Source organism: Rhinolophus ferrumequinum, chromosome 9 (genome assembly GCF_004115265.2).
Source record: "Rhinolophus ferrumequinum isolate MPI-CBG mRhiFer1 chromosome 9, mRhiFer1_v1.p, whole genome shotgun sequence".
Classification (NCBI taxonomy): domain Eukaryota; kingdom Metazoa; phylum Chordata; class Mammalia; order Chiroptera; family Rhinolophidae; genus Rhinolophus; species Rhinolophus ferrumequinum.
The window spans coordinates 88,684,920-88,704,413 of record NC_046292.1 but is presented as its reverse complement, the minus strand read 5'-3'; the positions used below and the strand labels follow the sequence as shown (position 1 = coordinate 88,704,413).

General features: G+C 48.7%; 1 protein-coding gene across 1 annotated transcript in view; it reads right to left on the bottom strand.

Annotated features, from left to right (window-relative positions):
* Window positions 1–2,073: 2,073 nt before the first annotated feature.
* Window positions 2,074–19,494, bottom strand: part of LYRM4 (LYR motif containing 4) — a 141,151-nt gene continuing 123,730 nt past the window's right edge. Inside the window, exon 3 of the mRNA XM_033115753.1 lies at window positions 2,074–2,489. Coding sequence (XP_032971644.1) covers window positions 2,421–2,489 — 69 coding nt within the window. The 3' untranslated portion in view covers window positions 2,074–2,420. The remainder of the gene's footprint in view (window positions 2,490–19,494) is intronic.

The following is a 19,494-nucleotide window of genomic DNA, read 5'->3' as shown; positions in this document are numbered from 1 at the left end:
TCAGATGAGGTGAACTCTTGATGTCTGTCAGCTCTGACATTTCTGTCATCTTTGCAGCCTTCACCCAGCCTGTCCTCTTTGCTCCTGGATGTCAGGTTGCCCTATCGGTTGTATTCAGAGACTTGAGATGCTGGGTGAGGTTCTGGACGCAGGGAGTCAACAGTGAGTGTTCTTGGTGGCGGGGCAGAGTTGATGGAAAGCAAGCTACATCGATTCCACGGTGACTTTCAGTTCCACCATCTAGGGAGCAGCCACCAGAACAGTTCGGCACCTGGCCATACAGTTTCCTGGGTGTTACATCATTATAGCCAGACAATCAAGTGTTATCTCTGAAGGTCTAGAAAACAGTCATGCTTGCCCAGTGGCTTTTTTCTCAGGAGAAGTTAATAGGAGAGCCAACGTGGGGTCCTATTGGGGAATACTCCGTGTAGGGCTCTGCCTGCTGCACCTACATCTGATATTTGAGGATCAAGACCCTCATTTGTGGCATTTGTCACTGAATTCTCATTCATGCCTTTGCACAGATTCTAAATAGTTTTATCTGAGTAACAAAACTTAGCTCCGTTTACTAAGGTTTCGGGCATGTTCAAACACATTCATGTGCTTTAATTAACATAAAGGCAACCTGCTGTTAGAGGCTGCAGAACAAGCTAAGTTTGCTGGCTGCACTGCCTGAGACTAAAATCTGGGGGGAAAGTCTCCTGTGGAGTTGTGAACCTGCTAGCAATTTGAGAATTGCAGGGGAGAGGTTTAAATCCAGACTTAGGGGTTTCCAAGTAGCAGCTGCTTTAAGTAATTTAGTATAACCAGAAGTGACATCCGTTAGCCAGCATCATTGGTGTTGGTGCTGAATGGCCAGATACCCTATTGATGCAGAGTGCAAAGTGACCCAGGGCTGGGAAACTCTGCCCATGAGGCAGAGGGACGGGGAGGGCACATTTCCCACACTGCAGCATTCGCCCTCCCTGAAAGGCCGTTCTCGCACCGCAGCCCTGAGACTGCAGACTGTTTGCAGACGATCCGGATCCACCAAGAATTGCTTAGCATCAAGGTGTGTGAGAATATATCCAAAGGCAAAAGCACCCTCGAGTCACAGGTTGTATGGCCAAATAGCGTGACTGCATGTTTTGTCTATTTTGAACGCACTATTACAAAAGCTCCAATCCACAGATGCGGTCGGTGGCAGACGTGACCTTTTAACATGAGCGTGAGGATGTGATCCCAGACTTCATACTCCACGCACATGACTGTGAGAATAAAAGGATGGGGGCCGGGAGGCAGTTTAGTGGCATGTAGGTGACACTCACAGCCTTTCTAGGACCTGTAAATATTTATGAGTCTGTTCCAAACCCATATATATAAGTAATGAATTAACTTAGTACTGTTTACAAAGGGAAACAAGAAATCACTCAGCCTCTGAGTCTCTCATAAAATCTCCAGAAGTCAAGTAAGTTATTTAATACCTTTGCCCCATGTATTTCCAAGGATAAATGCATGCCAATATCTTTCTTACCTGTAACAGACTCAGAGAGCAGAGTTTCTGGAGCTGGCTAAACACTAAAAACACTCGGAGGGCTTTAAAAATGTATAAATTACTGTGCTTCACCTCTCACTGAATCAGAATCCAAGGAGAGTGAAGCACCGAGAAATTGCTTGTAAAAACTCTCAAACCCTCCAGGTGCTTCTGCCTCAGTAGGTAGACTTTGGGAAGCAGCGGAGAACAGCACTTCTTAAACTTCAGCACGCAGGGGGTCACCTCCAGTGACTGACCATCCTGCGGGGCCGCCCCCAGGTGTGGAGTGCCGTCCCCAGGTGTGCCCACCTACCTGCTGCCACGCTGTGGCTGCACTGGGCCCAGGTATCAACCGCAGGGTGCACCCTCTACCCCCTCAGCCCTGCCCTACTCTCTCCTGTCTCTGAAATATTTCCTGGTGCCTGGACTTGCTTGCCCAAAGGGAGGACTCAGCTCAGGGCTGGAGCCTCCCTGCTGCTCCCTCCACTGTCCTCTACAGGAGCTGCATCAGCACGAAACGGAAGTGCATTAATCACGCTGAGTGAGTCCAGGGTAGGAGGCTTAGGAAGATGATTCTGTTTATTGTCAAGGACCAAGAAACAACGTCTGGAGATGCTCTATACAAGCGATGAAGCTACCACAGACGGGCGGGTGGAGAGGAGACCCAATAATATGCAGCATTATTTTGAGTGAGCTCCAGCTCTTCATTCTAACATTTGAACCAAGGACAGAGCGACCCTTTCCCACTAAGGCTGCAGGAGAATGGAAACCGCACTGAATGTATCAGTTCCTACAGGGCAAGCTGTTGCAGGAGGCCACTCATAGTCTGTTGGGAGCCCGTGTCGCAAGCACAGAATGGATGCTGAAGGTGGTCCACGGTTGCTGGTGGTGGCTGGTGGTGTGGTCCTTAGGTTTTGGGCTTCTCTTGACTCTCAATGATAAGCTTGTTAGTAGAATACAGTTGGCCAATGTGAACCTGAAGGCAAAGAAAAGACACACATCAAGAACCATGGGACTCCATAAGCTGCGAAAGGTCAGAAAGAGTGTTTCTAACATTTAAGTGCAAATGTCTGCCCAAACAGGGCTGTTCCCTGCTGGAAACTGCACTGTGGGGCAAAGTGCTGTCACCAGATTTGCCTCTGCTAACTCCCTGCACCAACCCGCTCCTTCTCCCCTCCCTGTGAGAGCGAGTTAGAGATCTGCACACTCATTCCTTCCCGTCTTTGAAGTGGCAGCAGCAGCTGCTGCCTTGGCTTCATGGGCTGTCCTGAGCTGGGGGAGACCATCCACCAGGTTCCCCGCCTGGCGGCTTGTGGGACAGCCACCAGGTGTGTGCACAGCGACTCCTCATCTAACAGGATTCCCTTCCTTTAGAACGGTTTATTCCATAAGGAAGGACTCAGCAAAAGCAGCGATGAGTTTGTCTGTGTTGGGCTAGAAAAGGGGCATCAAGGGCAAGGCCAAGGACACCGGGCGGCCTCCGGGTGATGCTGAGAGCAGCCTGTGCCCACCACCCGCCACCTGTCCTGCCCTGGACTTTTCAAGTGTCTGTTTGAATTAAGTGTCTCAGTTAATGCCCCAATGATACCATCGTCCCAGGTGGGTCCTGGAGCCACAACCTGGGGTCACAGCGGGCGACCTGTCCTTCCTTTGAAAGAAAAGGTATTCACCACTTTTCTCCAAAAGCACTTCCTGAGTGATACCTTCTTAGGAATTAGTAGAACTGGTGAAGAAAGGTCTGAATGTTAGAAAATCTATCTGGATTTCAGAGCAGTTGAGCGTGATCTGTGGGTGATTTGGGGTGAGTAACTGCTATTTAAGTAAAAGAGGGAAAACTCCCAAAGGCGAGTGCAGAGGGGCCAAGGGTCAGAAACAAGGCACTCACATGGTTTTCCCCTCTTGCCTTCACATTCTACTTAAAAATGATGGTCCAGGAAGAGGGGAGAGTATGTCATTACTAAGGTACAGTGTCGCTTTCACTGACCATGGCCCCAAAAGCCGTAGCTGGGTTTTTCCGTTTTCATGTCATTTGCTACTTTCCCGTCTCCCACATGCACAGGAGTTTCCTGATGGCCTGGGAGCACTACCAGCTCACAGCACTGCTTTGGTGCTGGGGAAGTGAAGGAAGAGGTGAGGAAACGCCACGTCATCTAAAAAGAGCAAAAGTCCAGAGTGGAGAGTTAGAGGATGAGGTTGATCATCATCAGGCAGGAATTCTCAGATGCAAGTGAATTCTGTAACTTAAAAACGGGGGATGGCGGAGAAGGAGAACTCGGGCACAGCTCCTACAAGGCACAGCCATGAGCTTCGCGCTCGCGCTCGCGTCACGTCCTCCCTTCCTCTCGTCACTATGAAGGACGCACCCGCCTGTCGCCAGCGGACAGAGCGGCCTGGGGTCTGGACCCCTCCGAACAATGCACTTACAAACTGCCCGGGGGTGGAGCTTCGATCGGCTGGGTTGCTCACGGCTCCAGCTACCATGGTGATGAGCGGAGCAGAAGGGCTTGTTTTGGCCTCCCCCTTGACAACCTGGAATCGCTGCTGGGAGAGCTGAAGCCGTGTTTACCATGCTGCAGAGAGGAGGAAGGTCAGCAGCCTTCTCCACACTGGACAGGATACGGTTTTATGTTTATATTCTAACCTCAACTGACAAAAGGGTCTACCGTCAATGAGTTTTAGAGGACAGGCTAAACTAACAATTATTTTAAAAGAAAAAAATTACTTTTTAGGGATCTCCCCCATAACTAATCTAGATAAATAAAAATAATTTTATGTAACAGCTCAAATGATTCAGTTACCTGGGAGCTGTCTCATATTTAATGGATTTCAGAGGGCCCGTTAGGACCCCCTTAGAAGAATCTGTAATTCCATGGTCTATGAGTGCTTGACTGAGCTCACCATCACTTTGTCAAGGCTCTAGTGGCAGAAGTTCTGAGACGGTACAAGGAAAACTCTTTATTAGAGCTGATCAAAAATGGAAGGGGCTGCCTTGGGAAGCTGTAATTCTGTCACTGTGAGGAGTAGAAAGTGAGCATGGAGAAGGAATATATATGCCAGACACAGGTAGAACCAGATGGGCTCCTTCCAACTCTCAGCTTCTGTGACTAAAATGCGTGTTGCTAGGACCCAGCTCAGACACTTGTGGTAACGCTGGATGGTCTCTGAATGGCCCAGTGTCAACCCATGTGCTCCGTATGCTCTGACACAGAAAAAGAAAAGGGTGGGGTCCTGGAAAGACCCTGGGCATGGGAGTTAGGACCCCTGGGCTGCAGCCATGCCTCTGCCACTCAGTGACACTTTCTACCTTGTCCCTCTGGTCTCAGCATTCTGATCTGTAAAATGAGAGGCTATTCCTGGGTGATCTTTACAGCCCCTTGCTGCTCCAATAGGCTTTGGGCCTTACACAAATCTGGCAGATGTCAAAAGAAGGACGTGTGAAGGCCCTGGGCCAGTGTGGCACCTCCATGGTACAAGAGCCCTGGACACAGCTGGTGGGAACCTGGCCAAGAGACAGTCACTGCAGACAGGGAGGTGAGAATCAATGTGTTGCAGCAACGGGACGTGTGACTGCTTTCCTGCTGCCTCCTGAAAGGATGGCTCTCGTCCCTCTACCTACAGGCCAGCAATCCAGGAGGTGAGTTGGTGAACTGCCCTCCCCACTCTGCAGCCTGTCTGGACCATCTGTGCGGTCTGCACATAGGGCCTGATGTGCTCAAGTTCATGTGTGTCCCTTCTCTGTCTGTCCCACTGCTCTGGGAGTCCCTCAGAAGCAGGGCTGGTGAACCACGCATGTCGGTGTCCTGACGACATCAGGCCCAGCAGGTCAGTGGTGAGTGAATGAGAGGAACTGGAGCCAGATGTATTGGTGAAATGATGGCCGTGCAGGAAGACAGAGGCAGGGCAGGGCTCTTTCTCACAGATAAAAGGCTGGTCACCTACAGCAGACAGCCAGTAAATGCTTGTTGGGTGAAAGACCCAGCTAACCCTGGAGGAGGCCTGGGAGGGCAGCCGCAGCCCTTGTCATTGGGCAGATGAGGGTGAGCACCTTTTGTGCTGGACCCTGTGCTGGGTGAGATGTGAAGATGGGATTCCTCCCTGAGAAGCTCTGCATTTAGGGGCAGACCTAGCAAGGAGGGGGATAACCGCCCTACGGCTGGTGGGTGCTGGCAGAGGAGCTCGGAAGGAGACGGACTCAGCCTGGGGAAGGTGGGAAGGCTTCTCAGAGATGAATTTTAAGTGACGGCTCAGGAGTACAGTGGGCAGAGAAGTGGGAGCCAGGGGAGGGCGAGAAGCCCATTCCAGATAGAGGGAATGGCCCCACACTGAGAGGTCCTGCGTGAAGGCACATTACATGGGCTTCTGGAGAATGTCAAAGACCTCACGGGCAGTGAGTGTGGATGGGGTGAGGGCAGAGAAGAGAGTAAAAAGTAGGCCAGGACAGGTCATGGATGCTAACTCATTCTGAGGACAATTTTAAAATGCTAAAAGTGGAAGACAGACTTACTCAGATTTGTGAATAAAGATCACTCTATTTCAGTATGAAGGCAGGAGCCCAGCAAGAGTGCAGGTGGGAGATGATTTTGGCTTGAACTAAGGAGGTGACAGAAAGTACCGAGCGGAGCAGGCCAGAGGACGCTTGGAGGACATATAAAGGAGGAATCAAACAACAGTAAGGTTGAGAACGACTTGTGTGGGTATGGTAAGAACACCACTGTCACGGCTGATGGGGGTGGGGGAAAATGAGCTAAGGTCTTACTGTTAACGATGCTAAGAGGGCATAAAGGTCAGTATCTTTCATCTGCAGGCCCCGCGGCCTGACATTTACAGTCCTCTGATGGCCGCCAGCAGCACTGCCTGCCAGTGCACTGCCCACTGACGGCCATGAGACTTTGGGTCTTGCAGCCGGTGTCGTTGCTCAGGCTACTCCACCAGGAAGGAAAGACTCACTTGATGCCCACCAAGCAAAAGCCCACCCACCTGGGGGGGTAGTGGGTGGAGCTTCCCTGGGTCCCCTCTGTCTCCTGGGAACACCCACCTCTGTGATACTCGGGTGGCCTTATGCTGTCACCGCTTGTGTGCTGCCTCAGCTCCTCTGCATGACTAGCGTGACTGACGGAGTAGGAGAAAGGAAGGGCCCCCATTCTACCTGACTTAGCTGCCTTACAGCAGAGGTTAGGACTGTGCCAGACACGTGGCGGTGCTCAGTGAGTACTTGGTAGCTAAGAAGACAGCGTCCCTTGTTATAAGGACCTACGTCCACTCGTTCTAAACCTCGGACCTACAAGCGATTATGAACTGCTTTGGTGGTGAGCTACTAGTGGGAATATGGAAGTGATAAGGGCAAGTGAATAAAAATAGTGACAGGGCCGTTTACTGTAACAGAAACGTTCGCTCACTGTTAAGCAAAATCGAATGATTTAAATTTGGCCCAGCAGAAAGTTGAAAGTTACAATCCAAGGCTATAAGGGATTAACCCAGAGGAATTACAGGGAGGCAAGGGAAATACGCGGTCCCAAAGGAGGAGACATTAAAATGTTACCTCGGTGAGGATTAGAGATGCGCAGTGAATGTCTGTGTAACTGTGCTGCTGCAGTGCCGGGGCCTTAGGGGCTGTAAGGCGTGTGAGCACGCAGCAGGGGGCCCGCAGGCCTGGGCTGCAGTAATCACAGCGAGGCCGCTTCCCAGCTGCAGGTGAGAGGAACCGGGCAATGGAAGCCAGGAAGTGCAATCACCAGCTTCAATTCCAGGCCCCTCCTGAGCCCCAGACTGACTTAGACAGCCACATCAGACCGTTGCCAGGCATAAAGGGATCATTAAAGCTGATCACACTCCTATAAGCTTCAGGAGTTGGCATTAGAGTCCATTAGGAAGATACACAGATTACTCAACTGCAAGTGGATGGGATGCCTCGTATGGCCGAGAAACACTGACAAGCTCTGAGACTCATTAGACAAATAACCTGCTGGGGAGGAAGGAGGAGGATCCGAGAAAACAAAATCTGCAGTGTTTCAGGTTTTCACTGCGTCCTCGTCTGAAGCCACGCGCTGCCTCCCGTGCGGCACATCTCAACCTGATTCAGACTCAGAGGAGCTGGGTTCAATCGCGTGGGGGGTGTGTGTGTGGGGGGGGGGACGCTGAAGTGGGCCCTCTGCTACTTCCTGCCATGTCACTGGGTTGTTATGAGAATCAAATGAGACACCCGACTGTAAGAAAATGTACCAGTTGCCCCACATACTTCCTGGGGCCCAGATACATTAATGTCTTCCTGCTGTTGACAGCATTAAATAGGACTAGTACCAGGCCTGCAGTAAGGGCTTGTTAAATGTCACTTATGTGCGTGGCCCATCTACCGTCAAGTTGAATACTACAGGATCTCAGGTCTTGACCTCAAGGATCTCGAAGACTCACCCTCGAGCTGTAAGAGTCTATGATTTCATAATTATTAAACCACCCACACCGTGGAGAGAAGGTATCAGTTGTGTCAGAGACCACCACCTGGTTTTGAACTTCAGCTTCCTGAGCGGGACTTGAAGATGGATGGCTGAGCCCATTCTTCCTCGACTCTGTCCAGGAAGGACCCTGGATGCTTTCATATGCTCAGGGCAGCCTGGTGTGAGGAGGAGGGGCCCTCGACACTGGAAATTATGGGAGACACGCTGACGCCTGGCTTTGCTTCTGAAGCCCTGTTCCTGCTCTTTTCCCTTTCTGAGGATGGAAAACCACCCAGGCAGGGCTGAGTCCTCGTCTGATGGGGGTAAAGTGCCAAATCTTGCCTCTGGTAGTGTACTGATTATACTATTACTACTAAAAAATGACGATGATGAAAGTAAGAGTAACATTTAATGAGCACTTACTGTATGCCGGGCACCATTCTAAGCATCTAATTAATTACATCAATTAACTAAAAGTATTTCATTCTTTTAATCTCACAAGTTTATGAGGAAGATACCATTATCATCATCAAGTTACAGGCTCTCACAAGCAAAATCCATCTTGGGGGTTTAATCTTTATATTTGGAAAGAGTGTAATTGCTCTCAGGTGGGCCTGCCCTTCCATTTCACATATAAGAAGCCAGCATCTAAGTGGATCACACTGAAAATACAATGAGAAAACACAATAGCAACGGTCACAACGACAAAAATAACACACCTAGACATAACCTTCGTAAGAAATGTGTGTGATGTTTAGAAAGAAAACTAACACTTAGAAATATAAAGTAAGTTTGAGTGAAATGAGATATGCAATGTTCATGGAGAAACTGAATCATACAAAAATGTCAATTTTTTGCCAAATTAATTTATGTTTAACACAATGATAATAAAAATCCTAATGGGATTTTTTTTGAGATATTTGAGAAAATGACTTGAATGTTTCTTTGAATGAACAGGAAGCCAAGAATAAGAACGAACACTTTAAAAAGGAAGATATTACAGCATTTTTGAGATACAATTAAAACAGTGTGGCACTAGCCTGAGAAGAAAGGAACAGAACAGGAGAGAGTTAGAAAGCAGACCTTATTACACGGAAGTAGTTAATACAGAGAATCATACTTGGCGGTTGGGGGGGCTCCGCTTGAAGAGGCTTTGGTACCTACAACAGCTTTGATGCCGCCTACTGATCTGTGTAACTGATGTACTCTGCTCCTAATGCATTTATGCACCTTTTAGTGTAAAAATGTTTCCCCAAGTTGTCCAGTAATTCTGGCCTTTCCAGGTGCCTTTATTTATCCTGTGCCTCTGAGCACCTCCTCACACCCAGCTTGAGAGGCTTATTTATAAGGTATTATTTTCCTGAGATAACTACACTTGATAGGGGCTTTGGAAGGTCCCCCCAAACCTTTGAGCCACCAGTATAATAAATCTTTGTTTTTATCCCCTTCTTCCACGCCCCCCCACTCCAGTTCAAGCCGCTGTTTCTCAGTCTAGTGGTGTAGGACACAGCTCCCTGGGCCCATGCTGGTGCTATGAGCCTTGCGCTCCCCCCTGGCTGAGGCAGTCTGTCGCCAGTCGTTGGTGGGCCACTCACAGCAGCTCACGGCAGCTCTCCCTGGGCTGCTCACCGCAGAACTCAGCAGCTCATGGCAGCTCACGGCAGCTCAGCTCCAGAGAGAGCTGTTGTTCACAATCTTAGCTGTAGAGGGCACAGCTCACTGGCCCATGAGGGAATTGAACTGGTGACCTCGGTGTTAGGAGCTCCGCGTTCCAACCACCTGAGCCACTGGGCCCACCAGAATCTTTGATAGGAGGATTTCAGATTTTTGGCCTCCTGCCAGAGCACAGGTTCTGTCACCTGTCCAATGGAAGGTGAGCAGGACGTGTGTGCCCCTCCCCTGTCCTCTAACCATGTGGACACTTTCCACGCTGCCTGAGATTCACGCAGCAGTTCTCTCTGGTGACAGACACCCTGAGAGGAGACCTGCCATCACAGCCTGAGATGGTCAGGTTGCCCACAATAACAAACATTTTTCAAATAGAGCATTTTATCATACTTTATGTTCCCTAACAATTTTTTTAACAAAGCAAACTGAAATAGGGATACATGAAATGATGCAGAATTTTTTCAGTCTTTTCCAAGGACAGGCATTATGAGACCTAAACTTATGACTAGAGGTCACATGGTCTTCCTCTAAAAATAGCTCAATGCACATGCCTTTTTTCTTTCAAATATCCAGTAGCCTAAGTTGTTTTTCACAATGTTTACATATAATATTACTACTGTTAAATTTGACATCATTTTATACCATAGAAGAATGTCTGAAGTGTTCAAACTAGATTTTTGAAAGTTCAGTCAACAATTAAATGTACTAGCAGAGAAAGAAGGGTAGTTCAAAGAAGGCAAGGATGAGTTTCCTGCCCCCATACACGCTCCATCTCTATCCAACTCTGTATAAGCCTTGGATTTTAGATACTGGGTATTTATCCTAATGTGGGGGAAGTGGTGAGGAGTTGACCTTTTCTTTTTACTTCCTTTGTGATGTTTCTGGCAGAGTGATGAACAACTTCAGATCTCTTCCCCAAGTCCCACATGACAGTTAACAAGTCATGTGTTTCATCCTTGCTTGTAGAGACACGTGAGAAACCAGACGCAAGAATGTGTACTCTCGTTAGCATGAGCACACATCTGGTTTACACATTGTCCCAGCGTGATTAACAGAGACTTCTTTCTGTCTCAAGGGTCCTGGCTTGGATCATAAATTACACGGCTGCCATAACTCTTATCCACTGTTGTCAGATTTCTGGGCCATTCCATTGTTTTTCTGCATGTCTGATGTTCAGTTAAAAAAAAAAAAAAGCCTGCCATGTGGTAGCCTCTTTCTTTTGTATTCCAGGCCATCAGAGTAAAGGAAATCAAACCATTCAGTGGGTCTCAGAGAACTGTGACACCAAAGGAGCCTGAAGTGGTGGGCAGGCAGCAAGGGTTCCCATTCCAACAAGCATATTGTTGCCTCTCCAGGAACAAATCCTTTTTGAAGAGATACACGTGTAAGACAGTGGTCCCTAACAAGGACTTAGCCCCAGAACCACAGGGTCAGCTTTCCAGAACACATGTGGCCCAGGCCCCACCCAATCAGGGAGTTTCTCACTGGGGAGAAGAGAGGGTGGGTCCATGCATGTCAATCATTCCCTTGCTTCTGATTGGCACTCTTCAGTGAGAAAGAGCATTTAATCTAAGGGGATTCAGGCTAAGCCTTTATTATTATTATTTTAAAATTATTATCAGGTGTTTTTTTTTTTTTTTTTCAGCAGGTGAATATTTTTCCAAAAAACCAGAGTAGATATTTACGCATCAGGTGCACTTTGGGTACAGCCCTTCCAGAAGGTAGAGTCATGGACTACAAGATCAGGTGGGGGAGGGAAGTGTCTCTGCACCTTATAATGCCACCTTAAGGTGTCACACTGTGACGATGAAGGCCAGGGATCGCATTTTCCTATCCTCTACAACCTGTTCTTTAGCGGTGCCGGGCATTGGGAATGATTTCTACAGCTGCTCAGGGAGGACAGTTAGTTATAAAACAGGAGACGGGGGCTGGCTGTCCTCCTGCCACACTCACACATCGAGGGATGGGCGCAGAACTGGCCATGGACCCCTGGGGTCAGCTGCGAAGCGCTCTAGTACTAAGGCCGGAGAGATGAAGGTATCCAGACACAAGCGTGCTGGTGTCAGCACCACAGTAACTGAGTCCCCAAGCCCTTCTGGGAACTGGGCAGAACTGAGGACCCAATCATAATGTCAGATTGAAACCTGGCACTGCTCCGGAACAGTCACAACAAGAGCTCAGGCACACCGCCAGCTGTCCCAGCAAAAGTCATGCTAGTGACTGAACTCGGTGCTTCGGGTCACCACAAGCACAGCTGCACGGCCTGAATCCTGGCGGCGCTGCAAGGTCACACGGGGATGAAAATGGCCAGGCTGCGATTCCCAGGATGGTCTTCCCTGTGTTTATCACCAGCTCAGGGGACATCGTTGACTCAGCTTCTGGGACAATCAGGCGGCTCTGTGCTACTTTTTCCCTTTCAGGACACTTTCCTTTCTGGAGACCTGCGGGATGGCTGTATTTCATTTGGTTCTGCTTTGTCTCCCTCATCAGAGGACGCCCGACAGCACCACGTACATTGGACGATGCAGAGTATAGTCACCCACATGCCGGTTTGGTTTGACACGTTCCTGACTTTGTGGGCTTGTAGGTTTGGGGAGAGCATTATCTGTCACCACCAGAGACTCATAACTTCCAGAGCAATGAACACAGCAGATCCAAAGTCAAGGTTACAGCACCAAAGAACTGACACCAAACACTGAAAAGACTTTCCAGAGTATGAACCAGAAGGTACATGTCTAATTTTTAAAAAATCTCCGACTTTTGAAATGTGCTAATTTAGTGGCCTCTTTTATAAACTGGGTGTGACGATTTTTGTTGTTACAAAGTCAGGAAGGAGCAAGTGGCCCCAGATGAGACAATGAGCATTGCCTCCCCTGCTGTGCTCACCCCTCTCCTAGGCCCAGCGCAGTTTCTCCAGAACAGTCTCTCTCCAGTCGTCCCACACTCAACAGTTTTTGACTGACGCCACGGCTGGTGGCAGGTGCCCTACCTCCAACTCGGGCTGACGTCTTCAAAAAACGGTGGGGAACAACTGAAACAAACAAGAAATCACAGTCCATACATTTTCCAACAACTTGCCCCTTTCCAGCTCAACATGTTTGCATGTCAGGACACACAGATCTTTCTTTCGAACAGCGGCCTTGGATCCCTTTGCTCCAGCCCCGCAGGGACCTGCTACGTGGCATTTGGGACATTAGGTCAGACGGGCAGCAACATCCTCATCTTCCCAGGGGCTGGGGGTCCCGGGAATGATATTAAACCTTACACAACATTGGGTCTGACACACACCAACACATCTGATTAACCAGGCTGTCTCTGTCTCTCCCACTCAGAAGTCAGGATGAAAAAAGCACCAAAATGGACATGAGACAAAAACAACATCATGAGCCAAAATGCCTGGCATGGCCTCAGAGGAAGCAGTGGGTCCGATACACTCAGCGGCCGTGCCTCACCAGCTCCAACCCAGCACACACTTCCCCATTCCCCCCAGCCATAAGAAGTCCAACAAGCTGCAGGAAGTCCTCTAAAAGAGCCGGCTGTGGTCATCGGCTGTGATGGGCAGCGTGTGGAGGGCAGTCACTGGACAGCACTTCTGCTTATTGTGACTCACCCCTACATATCTTAACCGGAACCATTAAGGGAGCCATCACTCTCCACAGGATCCCAAATTGTCAGGGTGTAGGAGACACTTCAGTATACGTGTAAGGACTCCAGGGGATTCTCAGAAAAGCCTGGGGAGGAGGACCATTGGAAAACAAGGTCCCTGCTGGCCAGGGGATAGGGCAAAGCTGATACGCAACCCAGTATATGCCAGCCTGGTTAAAATGCTGAATGATTTCTACACCATCGGTAACTGGCCGCTGCTCAGGGACCCTCCCTTTGCTGCTCCCCCTCCCTCCTCCATGGTGTCTGCGCCTCACACTTGGGGTTCCCCCTTCCCTCCCTCCTCCAGGATGCCTGGACCTCAGTCTAGCTTGGTGGGCTGCCATCCTGTTATAGTTTGGCCAGCTTTCATTCTGCCTGGTCAGTGTCTATGTCACTGGTGGTAGAGCGCACTGAACAGCACCCAAGGATAGGGACTTTGGAGAGTAAGCTTGGGCTGGTACTGAAAAGGTGTGCAGTTTGTAGTGACAGGCTGCTACAGATTATAAGCTCACATTTTATTCTCTGTTTCTAGTATTCTGCAGGGGGCACGTGAAGATTGCCGAACAGAATGGCCTATATTTTGCTCCAGGAAGTTATTCTGGATGAGGGAAGAGGGAAGGCTAGAAACGAGAGCATGAAATGACGCCACGGGTCTGACGAGGCAGTGGGTGGGCCTTCTTTTGGTGCTAGACCAGTGTGGTGGCTCCTTGGTATTCCTCAGCACTCAAAAGGGTCAAGGAGAGGGCAGGGGAGCTTTCTCTCATTCCAAGCCCACCGCCCTGGTCCCTGGGGCTCTTGTAGGACATGGGAAATTCGCTGACAGCCTACACGGCCTACTGATGTCCCCGAAGTCCACTTACTGAACATACCTTCCAATTAAACATCCAAGAAGCAAAGAAAGGATTCCAGAGGGCTCTAACGACCCCCAAAGAAGTATCAAAGTCAACATCAGCACATCTCTCCTTCTATGCAGCAGCTGTGCTCACTACTGTTCACCACGTAAGTGACAGTTCAGACTTTTGAACTTGCCACAAGGTGGATGAAGTAAGCAGGCCCTAAATAACCTGCCGAGGGAATCAGCATTCAAGGTCAACTGCCAGCTTGACTCCCTGATGGGAAAGAAGCCGGCCTCTGAATCACACAGGCCACATATGCCCGCCGGGAACGTGGCTCTCCTGCCCCATCCTGCTTTCACTGCCACAGAGCAGGACAGGGCACCACGGTGCTCAGCCCAGACTACGCAGTGCCTGGGAGCCACAGCCAGCCTGGTGCAGGACCACCGTCCACGGCCCCATTCCTGGGCCCTCTTGGCTTCCCAGGAAGGAGGCAGCTGAGAGAGAGGAGCTCCCTGCAGCTGTCTCAGCCTCCTCCCACCCTCCCACCCGAGAAAATGGCCACAAGCAGAAGATGCGACGCGATGTACAAATAATGGCTCTTCTCTGAAGGATAGGGGTTGTCTCTTTAAATGTGCTGTCTTCAACTGCTAAGGGGAATTACAAGGAAATTACTCTTCCTGCCCCAACTTTCTGCCATGGCTGATTTTAAAAAGAGCCTGCGACCATTCTATTGTGTTAAGGCAACTTCAGTCTAGTAGACGGGCCTTTACTTCACTTTCGTTTGCTTCAATGAAATCATACTAAAGCCATTTTATTAAGATTATGACAACTTCATACTTCTGTGTATAATAACTACAGTAATAATTAGTATCTGTAACTTTAAAGATTACAAAGTATTTATACTTTATTGTCTAATCTGATCCTTGTAAGCGAGCTAGAACAGGTATCGCCATCATCTCTATTTTACACTTAAAAGATCAAGGGTCTAAGAGGCAAAGTCAATTTATCCAACATCACAGGGTTAATACTCAGTAACCTGACTTGAAGCAAATCTCTAAATTCTAACCCTTTAAATGTCTGTTAATTCTGTGAATAAAATATGGATTTTTGAAAACAGTTAACAGAAATTAAAAAAACAACCATCATAATCCCACCTCCCCAAATCTTTGTTTTTATTTTTGCATACTAATTGTGTCATGTTTACATACAAACAGCTAAAAGTCATTGTTTATACACTACCATGGATATATACTATTTGGTGTTACTAATCTAGAATTCTAATACCAAATGCATTTTCCCATGTTTCTACATAGTCTTCACAATTATAATGTTAAACAGTGTATTTCAATAGATCGACTCTGTCTCATTTTCAGTAGCATAGCTGAAAATTTATCACTTGCAGACAAGGTTCGTTTATTTCCCTCTCCTCGCTTTTTAAACATTTTGGAGAAAATATTTTTTTTTCTAGAAAACACATTAATGAGTTTTTATGTTCCTTTTGTTTTCTCCTTTCTTTTCTACTCTTTTCTTTTTTTCCTTTTACTTATGCATCGATTGGGCTAAAAGTATGATTTCAGAAATGCACTTCCCTCATAGATGGATCTCTAAGAGAGACTTTCTTAGTTCAGGAAAATGGGGACACATTTTAAGAAATCAACACAAATGCGTGAAAGCAGCCAGTTAATGCAGAATAAACAGCCTGGCTGATGTGGGCATGAGATCCAGCGCCCCTCCAACTAGGATGTCTTCCCTGACTCACATCCCCGCCTGGCTCCCCCAAAGCAGGCACACAGCCCCCCACCCTGCCGGGGCTTCTCAAATGTTGGTGTGTATTGAGATTTCCTGGGGGCTCCTTGCCAAGCCCCAGAGGCTACTGAGTTAGCAGGGCTGGGACGAGACCTTAGACCTTGCTTAGGAAAGCGGCCCTGTGGACTTGTGGCCTCTGGGCCGACAGTCACGCAGCCGGCACACCATAGCGCCTTTGTATTCCATTAGTCTGTCTCTGATATGAGGCTGTGAGCCTGTGATGTCAGGGGCTGTGCTGTTTCATGTCCCTAGCACCCAAGAGTGTGGAGTTAGCTTTCATCCCATTCCTTAATGAAACTGTATCCTTGTAGGAATCTGGACGCCAGGTCTCGTCATAGGAGACCGGTGGGATAGCTTTCGTGACCTTGCTGACGTGGCTGGCACAGCTATGGTAAGGAAAGGGGCCTTGTCCCACCTCAGTCCACTCCACAGGCTGCTAGAATCCTCCCCCTGGGATCACACACAAGTTCTTGGCAAAGAAACATCTGTGGTTTCATTACTCACTCATGTTGAATTACATGGCTGAGCTCCAGCCCTCCCTTCAAAGCAACTTGGAGTGGCCAGTCACTTGCTGTTGCTTCAACATGGAAGCTTGGATCTAAGCAGCTTGGGTCTGAGCCTGTGACCCAGCCTGTGAGCAAACACCCCATTAGCCATACCCAGTGCCTAGCATGGAATCTCAGTCAATCTCTGCTGAATGAACGAGTGAATCCCAGGGGAAGGAGGCGCTTGTGCGAGGTCCCTGGGCCAGAGCTGGCAGAATGGGGACAGAACCAGCACGCTGGGCGGTCACCAGACAAACACTGAGCCTGGCGGAGGAAAGCTTCTCCGTAGGCGGCCCTCTCAGGAGCATACTGTTGTGTAGGAATAAGACGCTCTAATTACACTCACAAGGTCTATAAAGACTCCCACATCTCAGGACTCAGCTCTTTTCTACAAAGAATGTCACTTGGGGTGGCTGGATAGGTCAGTTGGTTAGAGTGCGAGCTCTGAGCAACAGCGTCGCCCGTTTGATTCCCACATGGGCCGGTGAGCTGCACCCTCTTCAGAGAGAAGACAATGAGTTACTGCTGAGCTCCCTGGTGGCCGGATGGCTCAGTAGGTTAAGAGTGTGAGCTCTCAACACCAAGACTGCTGGATCGACTCCCGCAAGAGATGCTGGGCTGCGTCCCCCGTAACTAGACTGAAAACGGCAACTGGATTTGGGTTGAGGGGTCCTGGGAAAAAACACACTGTTCCCCAATGAAAAAGTCCTGGAAATACACACTGTTCCCCAATAAAGTGCTGTTTCCCTTCCTCAATAAAATCTTAAAAAAGAAAAAAAAGAGTGACAGTTGAAGCCTTTAACGGTGGATCTCAGTGATAAAAGCTGTGCTCTGGGTTTTCGTTTTGACACTTGAGTGCCTAACTGAGCCTGTTGTAAGTAGCTTAATGTGGACTGAGTTCTGATTTGCTTTTCAGTTCAAACAAGGCAGATGATCCATTTCGCTCATGATCGAGAGGAAGGGACCCTGACTGGGTCTAGCCCTGAGGACATGGCCTGGCCCGTGGGACAACATGCTCTAGTACTCTTTGCAAAGACCTCACCCTTCTCCTTTCCTTTCCATACAGTTCCTTAATTCGACTGATGTGATCCTGTCACTTAGCTTTGTAAATCTATTACAGAAAACTGGAGAGTTTACCACAAACTTGAGCCCTTTAGGTATCAAGATCATTTCCTTTATTTGTGCCAGAAATATTCCAAACTCTTCTAATGCACAATGAAGGATCACCAGGAGCTGTGAGAGCACAAGTTTCCTCACCCAGGAAGAAAGTGTATGTTCCTATTGGTGGTGACCTGGACACAGCTGCCACCAGCACCAGCTCGTCAGAGTGCCCGGGGGAACGGAAATAAGTCCTCTAAGACCCCAGGGAGATTACAGTGCAGCCGCTCTAAGTGATCAGGCATTTGAAGAATGCAAACCACAGGCAGATGCGGCCAAGGGCACCGTGTAAAGATTTAATACAGTGCAAAGCTGCATCTGTGAAGCAGCTCCAACCCTAGGTGTATGCTCAAGAGAAACGAGAACACGTATGTACCCAAAAGGCGGAGAAGAATGTTCACAGCAGCACAGCTCACAACAACAAAAGGGTAGAAACTACCCATCAATAGATGAATGGGTAAATAAATGTGCCATATCCATACAATGGATCCATGTAATGGAATATCGTTCAGCTGTAAAAAGGAAAGGAGTGATACATGCTACATCAAGGGTGACCCTTGAAAACATTATGCTCAGTGAAAGAAGTCAGACACATAAGGCCACATATGGTAAGATTTCATACCTACGAAATATGCAGAATAGGGAAATCCATAGAGACAGAGTAGATTAGCAGTTGCCAGGGGCTGGGGGTGTGTGGGTGATAGGACAGAATGTGGAGTGACTCCCAGTGGCTACTGGGTTTCTTTAGGGGTGCTGAAAATGTCCTAAAATTGATTATGATGATGATGGTTGCTTAAGTCTGAATATACTAAAAACCACTGAATTACACACTTTAAATGGATGACTTGGATGGTATGTAAATCTCAGTAAATATGTCAAAAGATGTTTAGAAAAAGACATTAAAGATTCTGTGTTTAGAGCCACAGTGCTGACTGTACTTGCATTGTCCTACTGGCCATGTGGCTATTTAGCACATGAAACAGCCTAGTCCAAACTGAGATGCTCTGTAAGCATAAAGTACGTACTGGTTTTCCAAGAAGAGTACTGCGGTGGGTACGTTCACGCCCGGGGAACAGGGTGCCCACTGCCGCTCTAGCTCCTGCTCCCCGCTGAAAGTGGGGCTGGCCAACTGCGCAATCACTGAGTTGCAAAATAACGGTACCCATGGCCTCACACATCCAAGTCTCTTCTTTAGCTCACCTATTTAGTAAAGGCTAAATTAAGCTGCCAGGCTCGATAGGGCTGAACACATCCCTTGAGGAAAGTCAAAGTTATGAGGCTGCCTGGCTGATCCACAGCAGATCAAAAGAAGCCACCTGTATTTTTCCCTATCTTTTCAGGAAAAGAAATCCTACCTGAAGGTTTCCGAGGCCACTTCTAATGAACTGTCACAAATAAGTGGATTTGGAGATTATGCTCCCATCACTCCCACAATCCTTCTGTGACTTGTCTTCTGGGCCCTCACTACTGTCTTCTGGTCTCCTCTCCTTGCCACACTTCCTGAAGCTCTTATACAACTTTGTATGTGAACTGCTATGAGAGGGATGAGCAAGTTCATCAGTCCTGCTTTCATGACATCGCTGAGCGAGGCCCCATCTCACCTGCGTGTCAGGTGAAGCTGCCAGCACCACGGGGGGAGGAGATGCTCCCCCAGAGACGGGCTGGGGATCCTCTCAGACAGCTCGCGCTCCTTTGAAGGCTTGGCTTTGCCTCCAAGGCCTCTGACGTGCAGCTCACATACACACTTGCTCAAAGAGAACCTCATTCCCCACAAAGGACTTCTCTTATCATGAGTGGAGACATCTCCACATCAGGGCTTAGAGGCAGGGAGCAGTCTCAGCCCTGCCCATCCCCTACCACGCTCCCAGGGCAGGCAGGGTCACTGCGTAGGG